The 26687-nt window shown below is 42.8% G+C and overlaps 1 protein-coding gene across 1 annotated transcript in view; it reads right to left on the minus strand.

Moving 5' to 3' along the window:
- Nucleotides 1-26687, minus strand: part of jade2 (jade family PHD finger 2) — a 191524-nt gene that overhangs the window by 33468 nt on the left and 131369 nt on the right. Inside the window, exon 11 of the mRNA XM_047606951.1 lies at nucleotides 7211-7328. Within this exon, the coding sequence (XP_047462907.1) occupies nucleotides 7211-7328 (118 nt within the window). The remainder of the gene's footprint in view (nucleotides 1-7210; nucleotides 7329-26687) is intronic.

The following is a 26687-nucleotide window of genomic DNA, read 5'->3' on the forward strand; positions in this document are numbered from 1 at the left end:
TATATATATATATATATATATATATATATATATATATATATATACATAAAGAAGATTTGTAAAAGTGCAGTAACATCTACAAGACATTTCCCCCCTTTTTTTCCAATTTATTTTATGGCTGTTGCTGAAATTGCACAGCCCATTAACACCAGGGGATCTTTGAGGGAGCTCCCAGAGGGAACGCTTCTTTACACAGCTTCTAAATTGTAATTTCTTTCCATCCTTTTTCGTTTTTTTTCTTTTTTTTTTTTTGTTTTCATGGGAGCACCGTCTTATCCTCTGATCTCCCCGGGACCATTCTTCAACATTTCCCCCCATCTCTCTTCCTAATCTGATCTTGTTCTTTTATATGTTCTACCGCTTGGAAAAGGAGGAAAACGTGTGTTCGGGTGTTCAAGGACGCCTGCGGGCTCCGCGCGAATGTGTGGAAACTTTCCCCCTGCAGGTTGTAATCTCTGCACAAATCCAACTATCAGCAGTGGAAAGATTTTTATGGTTTTTGTCAGATCTGTGCTTTTTTTTTTCTTCTCCTTCATGATTTTTTTTGTGTGTCTCTCCATCTCTGCAATATTACCCTTCCCTCTCTTGTTTAGGAGGTGCACCGGCACCGGGGGAATTTGTCTTTTTGAAGTATGTGATTAATTTTCCCTCTTTCTAGGTGCACTGAACTGCAGAGTGTGAATCTGTGCGTGTGTGTGTGTGTGTAGACACTGTGTCCCATTTCCTACCTGAGCTCATTAGTGCAATGTTAGAAAGCCCCCTCCTCCTCCTCCAACCCTCCTACCCCCACCCCACCCACTGTCTCCACCTTTTCTTCTGTCCTTTCACACTTTTTTCTCCTCGTCTCTACTGCGCCTAACTCCCCCCCTCTCTTTCCTCTCCTTCTTTCATGCCATTACCTCCTCCCTTCCCATCCTCCTCTTCCTTTCGTCCTTATTTCCTTCGTCTTCCTCAGACTGTTAACACACACACGCACTTGCTGAAAGCAGATCAGAGAGGCCAATACTAACCACTGTCAGCTTGTCACGCTTGGGTTTGAGCCAGAATATAAATGTAGTGCACTTTCTGCATAACAATAACATTGTGCGTGTCTGTGTGTGCGACAGTGTGTGTGTGTGTGTGTATGTGGATGCAGGCGCTTTCAAGAAAACGTCCTACCTGCCGTACAGACTGTAGATGAACCTGTATCTTCTCATGTGTATTAATAGGCCTCCTCTAAGGACAAACAGGCGCTCTGCTGCAGCTCTTAACACGTGTGCACATAGGGTATAGCGTATAAATAAGATTAGAGCTGGAAATGAGCCACAATTAATGCACCAGAGGACTCATCAGCACCACGCTTAACACGAACTGGGACAAAATTAACACCACAACCTAATTTATAAGAGAAAAATCCTTAAGGGCCCGAGAGGAGATTTTTTACAATATAATAAGGGTTCCCGTGGAGCTATAATCACAGAGTAGAGTCCTTTAGACAAATCAGACCAAGAAATAAAAAGTAATGTTGGTTTAACCCTTTAAAACCAAACGGATCACCAGAGAGCTGTATGTGAATTACCGTAACTCACAGTGGCGTGTGCCACTGACAATATTCAAAGTGTGTCTGAACACTGGGAAGTTGTGCTTTTGTCTGGAAGACCTTCGTGACACCTCAAGGGTATAACTAACTTAATTTTTACCAACAAGTTCCTCCAAACAGCTCTCTCCTCCTGGTTCTCCCCGGCCTTGCGTCGCTCCCCATCATTACCGTAATGGCAGCGTTTTTTATTTCCAAAAAACGCAATTTCCCATTGTTCAGCCACACTTTGAATTTTGTCCATCGGTGAGTTACGGTAATTCAAATACTGAAAACTTTTATTATGCGCGGGAGGTGCTGCAGCAAAATCTCTGGTTGATTAGACATTTCTTACATATTTTTTTATTTTTCCCCTGCAAGTTTCAAGAGAGCCTACTCAGTCCCCCAGGTGAAAACCTATTTATGTTTATGTCAGGTATGTTTATGTTTACGGCAGTTGCGCGGCCACCCTACTGTCGCACATGTCTGGAATAAAACAAAAATGAATATTTGAACCTGTGCATTATTTGAATAGCTTAATACTGTATGCAAAATGATCAGTTTGTGGGGTCCGTGGCCTGAAATGTTTAAGATTAGTGTATTAAAGGGTTAATTGTGAATTGTGCATTCCTACCATGCTGCAAAAGCCAAAGGAGTGGTGAGAACACTGAGTACTAGGGGTTGCACGACTTTTTTTCAGAATAAAAACACAGTAGAAAATAATGCTTTTGTAAAAATAAAATCTATATTCTTGATCTGAAGACATACGCCCAGAGCACACTCATGAGCTCATGTGGTACAGCCTGTATAAAAGCAGGCTGCACCTCAGCACCATCAATAGCATTTAATAGTACTCCACAGTGTGTTGTTAGATGGGATAATGTAGACTGGTTAGTAAAAATAAATCTCTGCACGTATAGCAGCTAAAGGATAAGAACTTTAGACATTGAAATCAATGTGTCATGTTGGTTTATTAACACTCGCTTTTTGACTGTGTTTTACTTATTTATGGATTACCTGCTACTAAATCATACTGGATTTACTCCTTTATTCTTTCTGCTTTACTTAGCTCCTCTGTTTGCATGTGGGGGCTGCAGGGAAATCGCCCGCCTGCCTGTCCGCCTTGCCGGAGCTCACAAAGCATGACGCGAGCAGCCCCGCAACATGACAGACAGCCAGATAAACATGACAGACAGACAGGCGGACTGGCAGACAGAGCGTGGATGACAGATGAAGTACTAGGAGAGACAGACAGGCGGACAGAGGTTAGTGGTTTTTTGTTTTAGGCGGGTTAGAGGAGAGGTGTGCGAGTTTTCCACATGGAAAGAACCCTGCGGGGGGATAAAGGGAGGGCTATTTGTGGAGGGGTGAGCTCCGGGTATCTGTAGGTCTCTGGAAAACTGATTTTACAGTTGTAAAAGCTTTCTGTGCTGCACTGAATGGATGTCAAGCCAATTTCAACAGACAAAGAAATGCAACGTTGGCAATTCAGACATTTCTGCGGAATATATCGAAGTCGACACCGTGACCTGTTATGTCATCACTGTGATTACAGATTCTACCGTAACTGTTAACAAGGAAGCTAAATAAAATGATCTGATAAGACTTGTTTTGTTTTTTTGTTTTTTTGGTTCCAGAAATAAAACAAAATGAGTTTTTGACTGATTCAAGAATAAAAAGATGACCAGGCAGAACTGAACAAATCAATTCAGACTTCCGTGTTTTGTTTCATTTGCCATGTTTCTGTCCCTCCCAGAAACTTTACCCCAAAGCTCTATTCACATGAGACATATAGTAATTTGTAATAATTGCAGAGGTTGTCTGTGATCTTACTCCCAACCAATTCGACCATGTTCGTAATTTGTATAGTAAAAATGACACCGAAGATGACCTACTCTATTTCCCCTAACACTGAGGTCCTCTAATGAAACTAATCCAGTGTGAATCTCTGTGTTTTCGGTGTCTCTTTTTTTTTAGTTTTTCCAAGACTTTTGTTTGATTTGAGATTTGAAATTAATTATTTGCTTCTTGTCAGTTAAGAAATATGAAGGATGTGTTATCAGAAAACAAATGTCAGGGTGCAAATCTGAAATGCTGCCGACCCATTCACCCACATAGACTGATGAAATCACTGAAGCATTGACGTGTTCGTCAGTAAAGGTGGGGCTGACTTAAATAGCCAGGAGGGTCAGAATTTTGGGATCAGCAGTCTCATTACATCATGTTTTATTTCTAAATATATATATATTTATTTTCAATTAGGATTTGCCAAGTAGCTAAAGCTGTCATAAAGTGTAAAATGTCCTCTGAAATGCAGTGGAGTGGAGCGGAAGTAGCAGAGACATAATGATAGATAGGAAATTTGTGGTAACTAAGTCCCATGCGAATAGGGGTTAAGTGGGTGACCTGAAAGACTCCAACCAGAAACGAATGAAAGGATCAATCATTTCCATGGAGCTTAAAGCCTCTTATTTTCCAAGTCAACTGACATCACCTGTAAATCAGAAGCCCATGTGAGTTGGCCTGACAGAATTCTACTTCCTCTTGCTGGTTTAATGTTTCCGGCTAACCGAAACTAGGCGGCTTTAAAGTTAAAATATCCTCTGAATAGAGCGTATGTTTGCTCCTACCACTTGGTTGATAAACATCTGACAGAAGTGCAACCCGATCCGGAGAATTCACTTTAAAATGATTCATTAAACATTTATAGTAAAATCAATATAATATATAATATACTCGCTTAAGCTGCACAGCAAATGCATAACCTGGCCAGTTTTTATTTTGCACAACTATCTTCTTATGTTCCTAACCTTCTGCTTTGACCTGCAGAAAGTAAATTTGTCATTCGTATTTTCGGGAAAAATCCACGTTGAGGACGTGTTTTTGGTGCCACAAAGGGTTTGAAAATGAGCTTTCATGAGAAAAAGAAAGGAGGAAAACACAAGCTATGGAGGACGCAGGCTAATGAGAGAAAGAGAGAGAAGCAGATGGAGGAGACGAATGATTAAAGAAGAGGATAAAGAGAAATGGCGAGTGGAAAATAAGGGGGGAAAGATGGTGAGGGACGCGACAAATCATTACAGCCGACAAGCTCGTGCTTCACTCTGGCTCTCGCACACACACACACACACACACACACACACACACACACACACACACACACACACACACACACACACACACACACACACACACACACACACACACACACACACACACACAGCTATCCTCTCTAATCTAACTCCTGTGGCAGTGTGAATAGGCTGTTTAGTGCCAGCAGCACAGCTCCCGGTACCTGATGGCGGCAATCTGCTGAGTCAGGAGCTCTGCACTGCATGTGTGGGTGGATGTGTGTGTGTGTGTGTGTGTGTGTGTTTGTGTGTCTTTGGGAGTGTGTTAGCAAGAAGCACAGAGGGAGTTAGAAAGAGAGCGTTCATATTTTTAGTGTGTAATGTGTGCGCAGCATTCCTCGGGAACGAAGAGCAATGCAAATCGAACACACACACATGCGCGCACACACACACACATGCACGCGCACACACACACACACACACACACAGGAGCAGACTAACAGAAGTTCACTATCATTACACTGCCAGCAAGACGTTACTGGTATTACCATGACAACAAGTCTTCACTGCCATCGCCGTGACAGCTGCAGGTCACGACTCCCTGAACTAAAAGGAGGCTCCCTATAGCAACCAAGACAAACACTTCAGCATCACCTACATAACAGCCATCATCATCATCATCATCATCATCATCATCAACAGCTGGAACTCGGGGAGCCAGCGTGAAAACGACACAAACATGTGCGTGTTATTCCGTTTAAGCCTTTGTTGCTGGGAAAGCTGTTCAGTCTCGCTCTGCTCTGCCCGACACACTGCGTGCAATCGTTTCGGATTCGTATCCGTCGCACCGGTGCCATCAGGGAGGCGTCTGATTGGTCCCAAAATTCACTCTGCAGCATGACGGCAACCGACAACAACAACAAAAACAAAAAAAGAACTATCTTCTGCAGCGAGAGCAACAGATGGTGCGGCACGCCATCGACCGTAAGATCACACGCAGAGACGGAAAACGCCGAAACACAAAACAAATGTTGCAAGAAAAAAAAACAAACGTATCTGCAGAGAACCCTGAAAGAACCGGTGTGCAGGTAAAAGAGTGAAAAATGCGGCTTAGGCCTTTTTCACAGTATTTACGATTTCCGACATGTCTTCTATCCATCTATTGATGACCTACAACGATCAGGCATAACATTATGACCACCTTCCTAATATTGTGTAGGCCTTCAAAGCTGTGTGACTCATCAGAGAATGGACATGGGCCTTCTGAGGGTGTCCTGTGGTGTCTGGGAACACAATGTTGTTAGTGGGGGGGCCTTTGAGGGGAGAGGCCTCTATGGTGGATCATCCCACAGATACTCGATCAGTTTGGGATCTAGTGAATTTGGAGGCCAGGTCAACACCTTGTGCTGTTCTTGATGTTTTGTTGAGTTGTTCCTGAACTGTTTGTGTGTGTGTGTCTGGCTGAATCCTGCTGCCATCAGGGAGTGTCACTGCTGGTGGGTGCTACAGGTGACATCCACACAAATGAACGTCAGGTCCAAAAGTTTCTCAGCAGAACACTGACTGTCAGTGGTCATAATGTTGTGGCTGATCGGCGTATTGAGCGCTTCATAATAAAAAACAATTGTCCAAATAATGAAGCTGCTGTCAAACGAACGTTCTCTGCTGAGATGTGTAGAAACGTGTTCCACACAAATAGACGTGTTTACGTAATACCACTGTGGCAGCCCTACATTTAAACTTAATGAAGCTTTTGAGGCCTCACATTCAGTTTTATGGCTCGTCATCATCTGCTGACATAATGAGCTACTGACCCCATATATATACAGTATTTAGCAGTCTGGTATCAGATACTCAGCTAGTGTTACAAGCCCCCCTTTTATAAACTAAAACCCATTCCATTAATTTATCTGTCTGTCCAGTGTTATTATTCTAATATCAGTACTATTAATGTGACCTTAGTAGTAGTTTTTGTGCTATGACTACAATTGAAACAAGCTAATTTATTACTGTTTCCAGGTGAATTAATGAAAGTGTAAACAATGTAATGAAAAAAATACTAAAATATACCAAAAACACACAATGTGTTTAACACAGCGGGCCCACAAACGTTCTAAATCGGATGTAGAGCAGACACCTGACCAACCCTGACACCATCAGCTCAACCAGCCATCTTCATCTTTCCTGCACTCCATCACGGACTGGCGGCACCGAATGCATCAAGGTCACTCATCTGTGTCGAGTGGGTAGAAAATCGGGCTCCATTTGTGTGGACGGCGCGTGTCACAATATATGGTTGAGCTATTATTCCAGTGTTCTCCGCCGCGCAGGTGTCAAGTGTGGCCTACAGTGCAAAAATGATGACAGGCCATTTCCGAAACTGTCCACCCACCACACTCAGGCAGAAAGGGGTTGGATGTAACTGTTATGCACTTGAGCTTTGCAAATTGTACTCTTTTTTTTGAGGAGGGGGGGTGGACGGAGTGTGTGTTGGCAGTTTCGGGCTGCAGCACCGGAGTGCCTTTTAGTGTATTTAGATGACTGCAGACCTTTTTTAGACTTTTTGTGTGTCTGCGCCTCTTACCTCCAGCCATGTCCTCTTCCAGTAGTTGTATCTGCAGGTCGAAGATCTTCTCCTGGAGGTCGCACAGAGTGTGTTTCATCTTCTCCCTCCGTGTCACCATGTAGCACAGGTTACGCACCTGAAACGCAAAACACCATCAGTACAAATAACAGAACATTTCTCCTGGGTGCCAGGATACAAAAACCCATGCATGCGAAGGTAATCCGTAGACACACACGCGTATTCATCTAAATCATTTCTTGAAACAAGGTTCCAGACGATTTCTAATTATTTAGTGTGATATATATATGTAAGTCTGCACATATACCTTTATATATATATATGTGTGTGTGTGTGTGTGCTATGGCTGTCAAATTGAATTAGTTCAGCATGATGTTCTGGGAGCTGCGTGTTAAAAATAAAAAAAAAATAAAGCAGAAATAAATAAAATGTGAAAATTGTGCATGTTAAAATAAAGCGCTTAACTTGGAGAAAGCTCGAATTTCCCCCTTTTTCTGTTTCACATCTTGACTCAACAGTCTCAGATAATAAATCTCAACACGTCTTAACAACTGAGAACCCGTCCGTTTCTCTCCCTCTTTGTTCCCTCCAAACGTGTCGTCATCTTTCTTTTTCTTTCTGCAGTCCTTTCATGGGTAACTTGCCTCTAACTCTCTCGTCTGTCCGTAGAGTCGCAATGTTTACCACCTGGAATGCACGGACTTGATTGGCCGACTGTTATTATGACATACACAACTGGTTTGTCCTCACCCACTAAACTACTACCGTACAGACTATAAAAGCTGAGCCCGTTAAAATAAAAGTGTACAAGGCTGAGCTGAAAAAGGGCAGAATCTTTTGAGTTATGAGTTCTTAAGAACTCATTACTGTCTGTCAACGCCTAACTAACAGAAAGTGCCGGTTTACATTTTTATGCACAGCTACAATTTAGATGACTGTTCAACAAAGCAAATACGTGAACGTTTGGACATTTAATGCTGTCATCCTTGACTGTTTTGTCTCACCCTTGGTCATCGACATCTGTCCAGCAGCAGGAGACGTCTATTTTTAGCAAGGCTCTGACAAACCAACTCTACGCTACCTGTGCAGGTTTAAACAGCAGACACATGAACCTTTAGATATGCGGACAGCAAAAGTGGATCAACCAGTGGTTAAAAAGACAAAAAGATACTTTTATCACAAATCGGTTGACACAATAGATAGTATGAAGGTGGATGGTGGAACTGCTCCTCAAAAATGAAGCTAAAGCAAACAGAGCTCCCCCTGGTGACTGGCTGCAGTATAGGTCATAAGCTCCACCCCCTCCATGTTAGTGGATGGAACTTGGGCCAAACTAAAACACTAAAATATGACTAAAAGCACTTTGTCCCAAGCGCTGTAAGTAGAAAAATGACGTAACCATGTAAGCAGATTTCACACTGATAAATAAAACGTGAGTAAATTGAGAGAAGTTAATCGGTATTTCATTATATACACTTTTGTGACATTTGTATTTGGTGGTGTGCCGTGGGATTTTTCTAATGTAAAATATGTGTTATTGCTCAAGAAAGGTTGGGAAACACTCTACCACAGCAGCCGACTCTGAAAGGCTGCAGCGAGGTGTGCAGGCTCAGCCCTCCCATTAAACGTGACATAATAATAGTACAGAAAAGACAAAGTGAAGGTGAAACAGAAGCACTTTCATTCTTTCAAATCTTCACTGTGGCCAGGTTAAGATGCTGCAGTGGCTGTTTTTCTCATAATTAGTTATGTGAGAGGTTGTTTGTATTAATTTTCAGTCTTGTATGTAAGTTTGCCTCACTGTACATTAAAATCTATTACCTGATCAGGGAAATTAAAATGGTCACAATGGAGTATAACAAACATGATCAAAAACTAATTCTAGAAAAAAAAATGTCTCGGGGTCGGCAGAAATTTGTGACATCAAAATAGGGTCTCACCCCAACCAACCAACCAACCAACCAACCAACCAACCAACCAACCATCAATCAATCAATCATCCATCTATCCATCTTTATTTAGAGAGCACTTTTCATCCATAAAGACTTTGCTTTTACATTAAAAACAAACCAACACAAAAAAAAAGGTTGGGAACCACTGCTATAGAAACAGAAACATGGTTGCCATGCCAACCATATAATCCAACATTTCCTTGTGACTCGTGGAAGTAGAATAGAGCGTAGTATTAATCAAACATTGATATTGGGGAAAATAGAGTCAGATTGACAAGGACCTGGTGTCCATATTTTTTATGCAGTCTGTGGTTGACACAATCTAGATCTGAGTTAAAGTAGATTAAAAAAAACAAAAAACACTTGAACACATCTCCAGTGAGTGATATTGTTGCTCAATGTAAACCATTATCTGTTAATATAAAGAACTTTATAAGGCAAAATGGTGGCCTTTCAGAATGCTTCTTTTTTTTCTTTCTTCTTCTGTGCAATGGAGACAAAGTTATTCCTCCTAATGTAAGATGTTTCAAATGGTGAAAAATCTCAAAGCTATAAAAAGACGACTAAATACGCCGTGTGCATCCAGTAATGAGACAGCAAGAGGTAAGAGGTGACTTCCTGTTTCCTGTCAATAAACTGGATCCCAGCCTCTTCTTCCACTCAGACCCAAGCTCCAGCTGAGCCCCCTCGCTCCTCCATACTGCCAAATTACTATCATATGGTCCTGTAAGCAGTATATGTCTGCAAATGTGTCTGGAATGAGAACATAGAGCTGGAAGATTAATGTGCGAGCGTGCATGTTTATGTTAAGCACATATGGGTGTTCAAAGAAAATCTGTGCTTGTAAAAGCATGTGTTACTGTTTTGAACTGGCAACGTCTATATGAGAGAGAGAGAGGGAGGCGAAAGGCGGACAGCGAAACGGCAGACAGACTGGGAGAGACAGGTGGGAAGAGAGACGGACACGGCAGAAGATTGAAGGAAAAAGAAATGCGCGGAGAGCTTATGTGTAGTCTCCTTTTTTTGTTGTTAAATACATTGACTGAGAAGATTGAGACCTGAGAGACGGTTCCTTTAAGTCCAGATTTGCTCTCTGTTCATTTCCGTGACTAAAAGGAGAGAGACATGTACTTCCAGTTATGGATCGTTAACTTTGTGCTCAATATGAATAAACGTTGACCTGGAAAATTGTAAAAAAACCTTCGCTGTCCAGTCAGTTTGAGTCAGACTGAAGTTTCTTTCAGAAAAATACAGAATAGAAAAATAATATAAGAGGTAGAAGATGTTCTGTCTCCTCTCAGAGCTACTCCATACAGAGTAGTTATGTAACCATGTTGTAAGAAGTAAGTGTTGACTAGACTGTCACAGAGTTGTGACTGGTTGTATATACACCGATCAGCCACAACATTAAAACCACTGACAGGAGAAGTAAATAACACTGATCATCTTGTGACAATTCAATGTTCTGCTGGGAAACTTTTGGACCTGGCCTTTGTATGGATGCGACTTTGACATGTACCACCCACCTAGACCAGAACAGACCAGACCAGACCCCCTCACCCCATAGCAATGACACTCCTTGACAGCAGCAGTCATCCCCAACACACACAAAACACTTTAGGAACAACCCAAAAATATCCCAAATTGATTAAGTATCTGTGGGACCCTCCCCCCAACCCATAGGACCCAAAGACCCCCACTAACAACACCAGACCCAGACACCACAGGACCCCCTCAGAAGGTCCATGCCCATTCTCTGATGAGCCACAACTGTTTTGGAGGCACTCATAATAATAAAGAATTGCTGCCTTCATGTGGAACTCGAGGACCCCCCCAAAAATGACAGCTGCGATGACTTAATGCAGGAAATGAGAAGTTACATTGAAAGCAAGAGGTTTTAATTTACCATGCACCTTACAGTAAACTTCCACTTATGAGATTATGAACACCACATATGGACTCTTCTCATGAACAGGCAGCATTTGAAGGCAGCAAATGATATGGGATGGCAATTACTTATTTATTTGTTTGCTTCAGATGTGCTGGTGTGTGTGTGTGTGTGTGTGTGTGTGTGTGTGTGTCTGTGTGTGTGTGTGTGTGTGTGTGTGTGTGTGCTGGCAGTCCTGCAGGCTGACTGTTTATCTGTTGGTCTTGATGGATTCGTCAGCCTGGCCTATCTGACCCATTCCATCCCCGTGTTTGAGCACTGCAGATAAAAATAGCTGCTCAACTGGGACACAATGTGCAGCGCCTGGCTTTGATTAGGAACACTATGCGTGTGTGTGTGTGTGTGTGTGTGTGTGTGTGTGTGTGTGTGTGTGTGTGTGTGTACCGTTTTCAAAAAAAACAACTACCTCTGCGTGCAAACATGACAGGAGAGCGGAGAGCAGGATGGGGGGTAAAGAAGGAGAAGAGCAATGAGGGGAGGGGAACGTGGAGTAAAATAACAAGTCAGTCGAACCTCAGTGTTATTCTTTGCCTTCTCTTCCTTTCCCGTCCTTTACCTCGCTCTCTCTTGATCTTTCAAACTCTTGAGAATCAAGGTCAACAGACCAGAGCACTGAGCTGCAAACCAGACTTCCCTTTCCCTTATTTAAATTATTATTTAAATAAGAAAAAAGACAAAATACTTCCGCAATTTCCAAATTTTGTTGTATTAAATGCAGCCAAAAATGTCGTGCAAGATCATCTTAGGCAAGTTTTGAGGCATATGAGGTATAAAAGACCATTTTCCAATGAATATATTTTATATTATTTTAAGGAATTTTCTTAAATTTCCTTTTCAAGAAATATATTGCAGAACGTATGTGTGGTAAATAATTTATGATCATACCTAACTGATACATATATATATTTTTTTATGTTAACACCCGTCTTTAAATTAAAACATTGCGTGTACTGGGGTGGTTCTATCTTGTGGAGATAAACTGACCCGATGTAATCCTCTGACCTTTTCTCATTCGTGTCTGGTCGTTAAGCTACTTTAAGCTACTGCGCTGTACTTCAGCTCCGCTGCACCTTTTCATGCTCTTGAATCGCATCTTTCTCCTTCAGATACAACAGACAGTTTCATTTTTCGACTTGTTAGTCGGAACCGAAGGCGGCAAAATTGTTCCGCGCAGATTCAATCATTACCCGAAACACATCTGAACGGTTTGTGCTTCTGTGGCAGGCAGCCAGCGAAACCATAACAGCTTTGCATCAGGGGTGGAGGAACGGATGAGATTTGATTGTTTTGCTTCTGATAAAAGAACGAAGTGATGTGGTTGCGCTTTATGTTTTTACAAGTCTAGTTATCGGGCATGACTGTTTGTCTTGGGATAAATTCCCCAGTTATACAACTATGAGCCATCGTTTTATGCTGACAGAGACAGTTTCAGGTTGTTAATATGTTTATGCACTGACAGAAAATGGTCATTATTAAGATAGTTTCTTAAACAAGCTATGCAATAAATTCGACTTTCTGAATGTGGTCCCACTTTACATGCAATGGAGAAAAACTAAAAATTGACGGGAACATGTCCTCCTCCTCCACACTAGGTGGTGATATGCGTCTTGTCATTGAGTTAAAACTATGTCAATACGGCCCCCTTACGTTTTTACAATAAACAAGAGTCGTTTATGCGGCGTTTCAAACAATCAGATGGATAATAGTTCAGCTTTTTTAATCTCGTACATAATTTGCGCGCTACTTCTGGTGCAGATGAGGTGGTGCTATCCTTGAGATGGTTCTTCTACCGGTCCTGTTTACCTTCTTCTTCTTCTGCGACCGGCTTGTCTAGTTAAAGTCCAATTAAGTCGTATACATGCTGGAGAAAATCGATTTCCAGTCGCATTCTCTGGGTGTCGGAATAATGTGTTTACGTGCACTTAAGTTGTCCAGTTAAAGTCGGATTAAGGTTAATAATTTGTTTTTTCACATGCATGTAAACATACTGACTATGTGCCCTCTCTTTGGCTCCTCTATTGTGACCCTTACCCTCCTGGACTCTCCCACCTCTGCACTGATCTACACAGAACCCCCCTCAGTCCTGAGTGAGGTGATTTGGAAAGCACAGGATCCTTCACTCCACCAGTTCCTGCCAGCACCACATGCCTCCTCCTTCCACTGTCCATCCTTCCACATCTTCTCAGTCCTTTGTTCTCTCCCTCTGTTCACTGAGGTGTAGCGCTGCCCTCCCCTGCCACACAAGGTCACTCCACTCAATAAAGATCAACAAACTGGCTCCCAGGGAGGGCCGGTGATGGTCACACACACACACACTGAAACAGCAACACACAACTGCATTAATCTCACACAATGTTGACACCAGGTGGTGTTTAACTCATGCAGACAAAAGAAAAGAAGTTGTACAATTTCCAAATGTCTTCTACTGCCCGTGTCATGTGAGACATGTTACTTGTTCAGAACCATTTGTTACATCGGAGTCAACGTTTGTGGACGTTCATTCATTCATCTGACACGTGAAAATTAAACTTGACAGTTTGTTTTTGGCAGGTGCTCTGGGGAGATGATTTAAAGCGCTAGCTGGCACACCAAATAAAAACATCGGTCCATTAGTGCGACACAGAACATTATGTAAGAGTTGCACATAAATAAACCTTTTGGACCTGTTGGATTATTTGGAAAACGGCTGAAAGCGTTGCCTCATTTTCTATCCCCGTCACCATCCATCCACTCCACTCCTTGTACTGGTTCATCCGTCCTCTCCTCCCTTAATCCCTCAACAACTAAAACCCACTCCGTTTCTTTCTCATCCATCCATGACACGACAGGCTGGAGATAATCAGCATTACAAGTGTATTAACAGAGCTGAGCACAGCCAACGCCTGCCTCATACCACACAGTCCATATCTCTCACTCCCTTTATAACCTTCACACTCTCTCATCCTGTCCCCATCCATTAGTGTGTATTATTATTCCTCGGCACTCAACGCATCTCTGTTGTCCTGGCAATTATTACACACACGCACACCTACATTACTAATCACACACAAGCTATACGTGCACACATTTCCCTTAAGCTGGCTGTCATCGACCGCTAACCCCATCGACAGGTGTCTGGCGCATGCAAGCATTTGACGCCTTTCTGTCCAAGTATTACAAACATTTCAGACGCATAACTAGGAGGTCATCAACAATGACGACAAAAAACTGTTGACTTTTTGGGAGCTGCGTTCAGATACTTCAGACAATTCTGTAGACTCACTTCTTTGGTGGAAAATGAATGAGCCAACGTTTCAATCTCTGAGCAGTTTTTATATTTATTATTACCTTGTTGCTTTTGTTTACATTGTTATATTTATATTCTTGTTACATGTTCCTTTTTCTTTTTTTCTTATTTTGCACGAATGCCTTTTTTTCTCCTAAAACAACTGTGTGTAGAACAAGGAGAATTTTTTTCATTAAATTATTTTATATTGTGATTACTTAATAGAAACACGTTTATTAGCCTAAAGTATTTGTCCTGTGTTTTATCATAATCATAATCAATGAACATTTCGTATCTGTGATACTAGCCCTGTATTTACTTGGTATCGGGTCGATACCAAAATTCAGAGTATCGCCCACCCCTGATTGACAAAATAGCCAGCCCAGCCCTCCTCTCCCAACCTCAGTTCAAACCCTGCTCCCTCAAAGAAGTAAACCTGTGAAACATGAACTAAAATAGGTTGTTTTATGAATCAAAGCTTAATTATTAAAATAGGGAAATTTATTATGCCAAGGTACGGAAATGTTGTTTGTATAACTCCAATCAATCAATCTATTTTCTCCTTTAACCTTTCATCAGGCGAGGAACCATATTTTGTAACTTCCGCACCTTTCTCAGTGAGGCTGAGAAGTTTAAAAAAGGTCTTATTTCCTACACTCTAGGGTTGGAATGTTTAATTTCCATGTGTTTCAATAAGCGCCCTATGATGGGTTAAGAAAGCGTTCTGCAGCGGCTTTACCAACTCAGCTAAATAGTTGTCAGATGCACAATACGTACAGTACCTTCCTGGGTTTCTTTCCACTGGGGGTGTTGCATAGGTGAGTTTTTGTCTGCACAAAATATAATTTAACAGCATCTCAGCGTGTCATTGCGTGTACGGCCCTGGGCAGAAAGACAGGACCTATTTAAGTCTGAACTAATTCCCAAACGGATCTCTGAGATAGAGGTAGAAACCCAGGAGGGAGAATGCACGTGTCTGTGTCTAAGTATCTGTGACTAAAAATGGATTTAATGCTAATGACTTAAGTGATACGCGATGCACACTGGGTAGATAACCGCGAATAGAGAAGACACCACGGAGCAGAAATACAGTAAAAGCAGAAAAAAAGAACGCTGTCAGAGAAGAAAAGAGTAGAGATGAGCCAACAAAACCCAGAAGATAACAGTCTCTTCCTTTTCTTTACTTCTCCGACTGACTTCCAGCTCAGATCCGTATCGATCCGACCCTCTCAGCTCCCGGTGTATTGACTAAAAACCTGTGCCGCTTACTAATGAGCATCATCGACTGCTCGCTCACCCTGAAACACACAGACACCGCTGTGAGGAAGCAGTCGGCTAAAGATCAGGATTATTGATCTTTAATTGGCCCAATATCACCCTAAACCCAATATGGAGAGCCTGGGTTAATTACTAACAAGACAATCTGGGAGCTGGAATAATTAAACCGAAGCGTGCATTTAAATGTAGACAGCTTGTTGTAGAAGACGTGATCACGGGTGCAAACAATCAATTTGTCACATGTTGCTCAAGTGTCTATTAGTCTGCTGCGATTACTGGGCTAATTTATACGCAGACAGACAGACGGAGTTGTTGCTCACTCTCTTTATTTATTTAAATTTGATCACTTCCTTGGTGACCTGCAGGTCGATGTGAAACGTGTCTAGAAACAGCAAGTGATCAAACGGAGAGATAAAAATCCAAAAAGGGGGTAACATCATGAAGTTAGACTCAATCACCAAACAAAACAAATGTGCGGACTTGCAGAGAGTCTGATTAGTTGTCTAGCCTCCAAGTTTACCACTGAAGGTTTAGAGGTTGAAATCATCACGTTTTAGCTTAAAATTTGGACCTGCTTCATTGCCAGAAACGGTAATTTAAAGGATTTCAAAAGGTAAGATAAATGTACAGTAGTTTTTTGTCCTATTTAATGTCATTTTGCTGCCTGTTTTCTGTGTCCTGTTTAATTTCTTGGGTTTTTCTTGACTTGTGCTGCTGCTCAATAAAATCCTATCTTATCTTATCTTATCTTATCTTATCTTATCTTATCTTATCTACTAACGTCACTAATCAAAGCTTGTATCTCTTTTAAAGCTCTTCCTCACACAGTCCTCACTCAGAACTATAACACCCCAGTGACCTGCAGCGCCAAAGCCAAAAAGTTGCGTGCAACATGCTGTAAATCTGTTTCATGATCCTACTGAGACATCTCAGACAACTCCCACACCCAGCGTCCTCATCTGTCAAAACATTACAAGTTTACGAGCAAAACTAAAAACCTGTCCGAAAGATGTAAATCTTGTGAATCTATTGCTGCTGCCTCTGAGGCAAAAAAAAAAAAAAAAAAAAACGTTATCTCTCGCTTTTGTCAAATATTTGCAGCTCGGAGCGTATTTGGCAACACTATGCAAATGACGTTTCACGTAGGCGGACAAGCAAGCGCCGGGGGCATGCAGAGCTGTTAGCCTGGCATTGATTCCAGATGACACAGATCTGTGGTGAAGAAATTATTAATAAGAACTATTGATCAGGCTCAGCGTGCGGAGTGCATGAGTGTCAAACCTCATCTCGCGAGTGGTTTTATTCAGAGTGATGTGGCTGATTATAATCTGGTCAAAGCACATTTTCCCTGATTGTTGAACATTTCCTTTAAAATATCACAAGCACAAAAAGATGTACATCCAACACGAGCGGATTACCAGACAGCCACGGCTCATTGACAACACGACACAGAAGCAGAATGAATTAGTCGCCACGTTTGTTAAGAAGATTGATTATGAAATATTATCAGCTGTTTATGAAGCACCCATTGGTTTTATGGCCAAATACATCTCTGATCTGTTTATGTGCCAGATCTTACAAAAGCGAGGTCAGCATTTATTGAGTAAAAAACACAGATGTATGAAGATGGTTGGCGGAACAAGTAGAGCTCCCCCTGGTGTCAGGCTGCAGTATAGGTCATAAGCTCCGCCTCCTCCATGCTAGTGGATGGGACTTGGGCCAAACAAAAACACTAAAATACACAACAAATAAAATATTTTCAAGGATGGTTTCTGTCATTTCAGGTAGTTAATATAATGTTGATACATGTTCAGGTGTTAATTTCTTGTACAAGGTTCATTTTATTGAGTTGTTTGACGCTATAGAAACAGGATGTGACATGATGCCAACTACCAGTTGCCATGCCAACCATTCTGCACGACGGAGATTACGTCTCATCTCTATGCTTCTGCTTTTAACAAATCTAAATCTACCCTACATATATTTATTTTTTTTGTAACTTTTTAGCTCTTGTTTACGTCTCTGCATCTCGTTTAAAATGCGCTGTATAAACGAGCTCGTCTTGAGTTGCTTCGCCCTGCCACAAAGTCTGGGCAAACATAAAGAGGCTTCATAAAGGACTGCGGACTGAAATAATAGCTGCCATAAAAGCTGATCTTGGCAGCAGGAACACAAACACCCATGTAGTGCGTCGTAAAGACAAGACATTCAGATAATATCAGCTATCCGGAGGATAAAGTATCTGCGCGTGGACGCCACCTTCTCACTGTAGTGCCCTTTGGAGGATCCTTAAAGAGTCTGTGGCTTCATTTCACCCTCTGAAACTATCAGGGCATAGAGCAATAACAATCCTCACAGAGGTACTCGCTGACGAGTGTGCATTATCTCGGCTCTTTACCTACTGGAGAAAAAGAGTCGTGACCAAAAATAAATACCGAATGTGTAGGGCGAGCGTGCGAAAGATAAGAGGGCCAATATCTGGACGGAACAAGCATCCTGGACGTAACCGTGATATCACATTTATAAATCAGGTTCTTGAACTGCTATAGCTTTTGTGTTTTTGATGTCCTTAGAGGAAACAGAGTTATTACCCAGGTTCTGTTTATTTCAATCCTGCTGCAGGAAACCAAACGCCTTTAAAAATGTCTTGAATGAACATGTGCAAGATTTGCAATAGAAGAATTTGAATAATGACAAGTGAAGCCTCTCCAACAAAGATATTACAAGAAGTAAGTGGAACCACTGTGGAGGGTAACGTATTAAATGCAGCTTCTGCTTGGACGCCCCTGAAACACGTATCTAACGCTGCGTTAGCTCGCGGTTAGCGTTACCATTATTATGTAACAATAATACCCTAAATGGTAAATGACAAATAATAAGTCACAATTTATTGTAACCCATAATGTTATCCAGGCTGAGAATAATCTTATCTGATATGAAGTGTGCAGTGTGCATGAGGAGTCTATACTAATCTCCACTGACTACATTAGTTCTGTGAGATCTCTTTCATAACTATGTAAAAATGTGTTCGAAATATCTCTAAACTAATTGATATCGAATTGAATCAGGACCTTGTGAATGAATATACTCATCCTTGATACATTCAGTTTGTGCACTACTCTGGGCAGCATCACGGCAGCAGAGGACCACGTTCTTATTTATCATAATTCAGAAATGAGAGCTTTTCAGTGTTTGGCATCCGCACAGAAATAGCTGATGAAAAGATTCCGAAGGACGTCTCTCCCAGAACAGGAGGACGTTTGAGGTCAATTTTGAACCAGCAGATGCACATTGCTGCCTTCAGTCAGGATCACACACTGAATACTTTATCCAGCAAATGTTTCCAAGGTATTACGGTGGTACTCACAACCTCGTTATGTGCGTAGAGGCACAGAAGCTAATGTTTCGGTGGATACTCTGTAATGTACTCCACACTGAAGCGTCCCAGGCCTCATCCTGTCATTATGACTTTTGTATTTGCTGCATTAAGGCTTGCTGGTTGCTAAAATGCCTCTGCGGCTGATTCCTAGCGTGAGCGTTCACACGAGGGTTTGCACTCTGAATGTCAAACTGTTGTCACACCAATTAGCTCAACTGGAAAGCAGCTTAAGGGCCACAACAAGGAAAACATCTTGTTGATCAGGTTAACGGCGGCCGAGCTCCAATTAGGTTCGGGGTCCAGGAAGCGGGCGCGCTGGCTGAGAGGCGAACTGAGGAAAGGCTGTTAGTAACACCTGCTCTTTCACTATAACAAGTCAAAATGTCCAAATGCTGCAGAATAAAAAAAGGTCCACGACTCTATTGCTTGCAGCGTTTACTGTCAGAGTGGATAACTTTATTGACTCTCCGTCAGTAGAGTGCAACATAACCATCAGCATTCCTAGCACCAGCACCTTTTCTTTCTTTCTTTTTTTTTTTTTTACTGGACTTGAATCTAAAGGTGAGAATCCATTTGGATGTTTTAGGTTGATAAATAAAAAAGTGGGGTTACTGTTGAATAGCACATGTGAAATGTCCACATGAGCAAAAGACAGATCAGCTGGAAGGCAGACAGGCAGGCGGGCAGGTAGCATTGGGGGAAAAAAAAAAAAAATAGAACAGAGAAAGATGGTGTGCAGGAGAAGACGAGCAGAAAAACGAAATCATGTGAAGAAAATTGAATGACATGCCGTGCTTGTTAACGGAGATATTCAGGCAGTTATAAAAGAAAAAAGAAAAGGAAAAAAAAACAGTTCCCCTATTACAACACACACACAGAGTAGGAAGGAAGGATTGAGGGCATAGAAGAATTAAAGGAAGGGAGATGAAGGATGGACAGAGGAGGGAAGGAGGGAAGCAACACAGGGCTGGGAGGAAAGAAGAAAGGATGGAGGGATGTGATGCAGGAGGAGGAGGAGGAGGAGGGAAAGTGGGTCAGACAGACAGACAGACAGACAGACAGCGGAGGCTGGAGCTCTGCAGACGTCTCACACAAGAATCAAGCGGTGGGTCTGTCACTTCCAAACGCACACAAACTACATGATTTATTAGCTCCTGCTACTCAGGCACGGGCGCCGTAGCCACGCCCTCCTGGGATCCATGGCAACATCATCCTCCAATCAGACCTCAGATGCTCAGCTTTTGGTTGCATTTGTTTTTTTTTTTTTAAATACATTCATGGGTCTTAAACTATTTGTTTTTCTCCGGTGGGAAAACTTTTCTAGTTAGTCAGTTATTTTCCTTGTGTGTAGCAGCGCGTGACTGCTCGCACACTCACAGGTATGCATCAAGAAGGACTGGAGATATATACGCGCACGCACACAATCATGGCTGCTGGAGGACTACGGGGAGGGCGTCTGGAGCTCTGCCAAAACAATAAACTCTAAATAAACCTTGTGACACAAACACTCCGCTCTTCTCCCCTCTCTTCTCTCCTCTCTGTCCTTTCATTCCTCTACAATCACGTACTCCCCCTTTTCTTTTTCCACAAGCTAATCCTCTCCCTTTCTGTTTCCTCCTCTTGCTCCTTTCACAAATCTACATCCATTTCTCTCCCGTCTCCTCCTCTCTCCTTGCTTACACTCCTTTGTCATGCTGCCTACCCCATTTTTCCATCCTCTCTTTTTTTTCATGCCCCCTCTGTCAAGTCCCCCCTTCCTCCCTCCTTCCCTCCATCCCTCCCAACAGCTCTTTTACCTTTCCGAAGTCTTTCAACTCCCTCCCTCCCTCCTCCCCCCCTCCTCCCTGCATTTCTACAGAGTCCTTGTGTAGAGATGGAGAGGGGAGAAGGGAATAAAAGCAACAAACATGCATTCACACACACAGATTTTTAATTAAAAATGAGAGGGAAAGTGTACACACAAACACACACAAACACACTCACACCATGTCTAATAGCTAATATTTAAAGATCAAATCCTGGTTACGAAAACCTTATTACTCCAAAGCCCTCGCCTCCATTGGATTGAGGTTTTATTGAACAAACTGTTTCATGTCAGCAAACAAAACAGGATTTGGGGAGGGATTAAATTGTCTCCAAAATCTCACTTGACAATGTATCCAGACAGCACGGATCGCCTGTCTTCCATGCACCATGCATAAGCCCCGACAGGATTAAAGAAGACACTGGTCTGGGCTTTAAGAAAATGTCTTGACACTGGGATCCCGCGCTGTTGTGTGCAACATAAATACGGCCTTCTGCAGCACTTTGATCACACACCACGGTGTGTGATGTAATAAATAACGTTCATGTGAATTTGCAACAGAAGGATTAGGCTATCATAATATTTCATATTGGGAGGTCTCCATGAGCACACGTTTGAACTTCTGCACATGCGTGAAGTATTAAAAAACCGACCCATTTACAGCAGTTATTAAATGAAACGTGAACCTGCCCAGACACGTGACTGAACACTGCTTGAATTACTTCAAGGCACTGGCATTGTTACACCCTTAGAGAGGCTGAGGACTCCCTAAAATATTCTTAAGCCCTCCTAAACAATTTGGTGTTGTTCTATTTATCTGTTTTTCCCGTAAAGTGCAGACATATTTAATATAAAGTGGCCAGAAATAATTACATAAATAATTACATATAATAACTTAAATATAATCATAAATCCGTTTCCCTTCACTTCTTAGTGTGAGGTACAGCGAGCCCCTTCAGTGCGTCCGTTTCCATTCCACTTATACATAGAGAGCGCACCCATCACTGAAAATCCAGTCCATGTTTTCCCTGTGAACTTTCTTATGCACTCGGCACCTGCAGCATGTGTGCACCTTTGAAGCACACGGACTTAATAAGGATGGATATAAGAAAGTTTTTTTGAGAAAGTAAGTCTGCATCACTGCTGGAAGCAACAATTAATTAGCTCCAGCCCCCAGCTAACAGCAGAAAGTCCCATGTAGTTAATGAACTGAATGATCCCCGTATTGACAAAAGTGTTAAAAGATACATCCCAGCTCTAAAGGAAACGCTGCCATTTAGCTCGCTAGTTAGTCTGAAATGCATGGTCCTGGTTGTTTATAGAGTTAATGTGCACTCTTTTGTTTCCTATCTTTGGGGTGAATTCCTTCTGGAGCATCATCTGTACAGATGCACACCATGGAGCAGGAACAGAGCTCATTCACATGACGCATGAATAAATACACTTCCAGTCTTTGTTTGCTGTTAGTGAAATTTTGTGCACACGCGCTACGTTCGCTTACATCCTGTGCACCATCCTGTGCACCTCCTGGGGGGCTAAGCCTCCCCTGTCCTTAAAATCTAGCGACGCCCCTGCTTCAAGGCTTCATTACTTGTCCACCGTGCAAACCAATAAATCAACAATCAACAATGAAACCTCTTCACATGGCTCATAAATTGTTTTTTTTTTAATCTACGTTTTAAATGTAAGACAGTCAGTTTAACAACTGAATAAATCTGTTCCTCAAATCCCAGCTCCATTATATTATCTTATAAGGCGCTGTGAAGTACATTTAAACGCTACAGACAGTGCCAATTTATACACACTGAACATATCTGCAGCGCACAGTATTGATAAAAAAGACAATAAAGAATCTATATATATATATATATACTCCAACTTAATTCTTGCTTGACATGCTAATTTGCTGATATTACATTATTGTGTTTTATTATTATTCTGAACAATGCACATTCTATAACCAACTCAGAAATGAAAACAAGAAGAAGAAAAAAATGTCATTGCACAATAACAAAAAGCAGCTATAGAAGCGATCGGAATTAATTCCCAGCATTAAGGCGAAGGCGAGAATATGTTCGGAAAATCTTTTCCTGAAAAACACAAGCCTGAAACCACAGCTGAGGCGAATGCCACATCAGGCGGTTTGATTGAGGGATCTTTCTCCACCTTTCCTGTCTCCGCCGGCCGTCAAATGAAGCAGCACTACCCAAATAACTACAGCAGATTGATGTTTGTTGCATTGACAGACATCTGCAGCCTCTCGCGGCGGTCAAAAATGAAGAGCCGAGGAAGGCGAGGCGCCGCTTCGTAATGGTGGAGACGGCACTAATGAACGGACGCAGCACTTCCTACCGGAGGAGTCTCGCACTATTTGTCAGGTGGAAGAGACACTGGTCCTCTCCGTGCACCTATTCTCGGGAGGGAGAAGTCAGGGAGGAAGTTATTCAGACTCAAATCACACTCAGCAGCAGGGGGAGGGCTTCGCGCAGCGAGGAGTAAAGCCTAATTGGCTATGTTTTATTGCCCGGCCAGCCAGGGGTAAGTGAAGCTCTGAAGAATGTGTTTGCAGATGCTACAGGGTGCACAGCAGGGCGGCTTTATTCCATAATGGGTCGAGAGGCTGGCTGAGATCAAATTATAGCATGAGGGAATGTCATCAAGTTTCAGAGCTCCGGGGTGAAACGGCGCTCGGAGGTGGAGGATTTCTGGCGCTAACAGTGTGAAGCCAGCTGACTGTAATCTTCGTAACCTCCCAATTAGCTTCAATTTATTGTACTCTGGATTTACAGACTGAGGACAAGCTTCCCTGCTGATCTGGAGCTAGCAGCTAGTTTGGTCTGCTCCGAGCATAGGGGCATGTTAAGAGGGTGATCATATTAGAAACTGCGCTGTTTAACCGCATTTAGTTCTTATTGCATCCGTTCTTGAAGCTGTTGTCAGTAAACAGCCTTGTCGGTGGAGGTGATGCAGTCAAACTGTTCTAGAGAAGCATCTAAAAACAGACATGCAGAGTTAAGAACAATGTGGCTGCAAACAGTGTCAGGGGACTAACTGTTTGCCTGACTGGTTATCATCTTTCCAGAAGCTGGTATATTAATGATGTTTTGAGTATATTTGTCCTGGCTAAAAGGTTTTTTGTGACGGCAGCCTGATGGGAGAAACAGAAATGAGTTACGGTGAACGTGCAACGAGACCATTGAGCTACCAGCTGCATATGAAACTGCCCCAGTACAGATATGTGAGAGCAGAGTGGGAGTGGGTAGAGAGAGGGACAGGAAGTCGCATCAAGATGTGAAGATGTGAACATAATATAAGTATTCTGATTACCCAAGTGATCCATCTGCATTCATTCCACAGCAGAAATACATAAAGGGCTTCCAGTTCCTTGTCATACTTGAATACACTGAAATGACCAAGTCTCTCAAGAGCGTCTTTATTATAACTGCAGTGACTCTGTGAAACTTTCACGACAATGGAACAAGCCAAAATTTAAAGAAGCCGACGGCCAGTTAAACGCGCTCTGATTCGTAACGATGCAACGGCCGCTCAGCTGTTAACCGAGGCGGCGAGCTCATCACACACACTGCGCACAGTGAGGCAGCAGAACCCAGACTCGAGGTTGTTGTCGTGACGTTGCGATGGTGTTTTTTCCCTTTTATTTCCTTCCAGTGCATGGTTTTTATTTTCAGTATCGCTGAGTCAGAGAAAGCCACAGCAAAACTCGCCCAAAAGAGGAAAAGGTCACGTTGCACGGCTCCTTTGTACGACGACAAACACAAATGAGGGCACGGGAGTAAAATGCAAACACGCAGAAATCGAGGCCACTGGAACCGCGAGTCTCGCTGAAAAACACAGTGAAAACGGCTCGTGAAACTAAAAGCCGCCCCGCCGCGCGCCCGACCTGATCCCAATCTGTCGTCTTTGGCTAACTGCAATGACGTGCTGAGAAAAAAACGGTCCCGCCATAAACACATGAAGCGGGCCTTATAAATGGTTGCATTAGCAACCTTAAAACACCTCATATTCCAGCAAATAAACGTCAGTCTCGGAGAAACGCCCGGTCAAGAGACTGTTTACCTTACAGGTCATAAAACTGCCCGGAGAGCCGCGAGAAATGCGCCCGAGGCGGCCGCGTTTAACGTCACTGAAGTTTGCTGGCAGTGAAATTCAGGCATTTAAGATGTCAAACGGATACGGTATGCAGTTAACTTTTGTGGTAAACAATAAATCTTGGCCTGTAAAAAGTTTGTTTGTATTGGTTTTCATGTGCCTTTGGTTGCGAGTCCGTCGGCGCGCATTGAGGTGGGAATTGCGTCTATGCCCAGATGCCTTCAGTCACTGGAAATTTAACTTAGGCAGAGTTGTTGCGCTGTAGTGACATTTCGTGCCATGCTGGAGACAAAAAAACCTAACAAAAAAAGCCCCCACGTGCATCAAGTGTAGAGTAACATAAGCAGATAAATCGTTATTTCTACCGGGAATCATTTTCAGACAAAAACTCCCTCTGGCTGCAGGGGACATCTTGCTTTGAGTGCGAGTCAACACACACAAATATCAAACGTGAGCTGATCTTTGCTAAACGGCAGAAGCTTTTCCTTCTTCTTCTCTGCATAAAAACTCCTCCTCGGATCCGAAGAAGGATTGTAACACTGTTCGACCGCACTACAAAATGCCTTCTTGTAATTTTAAATTAATTTGCACTAATGCATTATTAAATGCTTTGGTGTAAGAGTCAGAATATTAGCACTGAGCGGCCTGACACTTTGAGATGTGTGCCTGGCAGTGCAATTAATTAATAAATATTCATCCCTCCAGCTGTTTCCAGCTCAATAGCCAAAAGGTCCAGGTCAGGCGCTGTTGGGAACCTAATGTTCTTTCCTGTTATTATCAGCCAAGAGGGCGAAGCTTGCTCGCTGTCTTTTGTCCATGCGCATTTCCCGAAAGGCTTCATGCTTCCACACAACCTGCTGCACAGTAAATCTTACGCGTGTAGCTTTTTTTTTTTCCCTGCAAAAGTGCAACTTGTGTTGACTGCATTGACGGGCCCTCTCATCGGACGGTGTTAAATTGGACCTTAGGGGGGGGGCGGTGCTCGCCACAGAGTCCTGTGAAAGGAGATTTTTTTTTTTACGGCTGAGCTGTGGCAGCGCGTCTGCCGCCGCCGCCTGAGAGACTCTACTGTAAAATATTAAAGACCCGGGTCAAATGGGGGACCCTCATATCTACCTCATTACTTATTGACGCAGTCTCATCCGAGTGTAACGCAGCCAGCGAGCCCGTAGGAGTGACTGAGCAAAGACGGCCGACGTGAGCAAACACTCACCGGTGCGCGAAAGTACCCCGAGTTCCCGCAACAGTTACGCTCATCTCCTGTGCACGCACCGCTAGACCTCCCCGCATGTGCACTTTTATCTTTCCATGTAAGCTGACGAGGGCGTCCAAATGTGAGCATTTCATTTCAACTTCTGTACAGTGCACGTGTGTTGCAGGCACGCTTATCAGCATGTGCCAATGCGCACATTCAATTCATGGATATTCACATTTGCCCAAGTTTGTGCGTTTTCACACCCGATCACCGCGTGACGCGGCGTCTGCGTCAAACACGCGGGGACGTCTTTATTCCTACACGCGTGGGGGCGAACACTGTATGTTCCGGAGGTGCTCTGCCATGTTCCTCCCATTGTCTCATCAAAGTGATGTGGATTCAAGGTTTAACTTCCAGTGAATTATTTATCCCCTGCAGCAGCCTTGGCACCTGCACCGGGGCCAAGGGTCTGAAAACATATACCACACGCGCACGCACCTTACATGTGTGCGTGCACACGGCGCTTACAACACACTGCCGTGCAGA

The sequence above is a fragment of the Mugil cephalus genome, chromosome 15 (genome assembly GCF_022458985.1).
Source record: "Mugil cephalus isolate CIBA_MC_2020 chromosome 15, CIBA_Mcephalus_1.1, whole genome shotgun sequence".
Classification (NCBI taxonomy): Eukaryota; Metazoa; Chordata; class Actinopteri; order Mugiliformes; family Mugilidae; genus Mugil; species Mugil cephalus.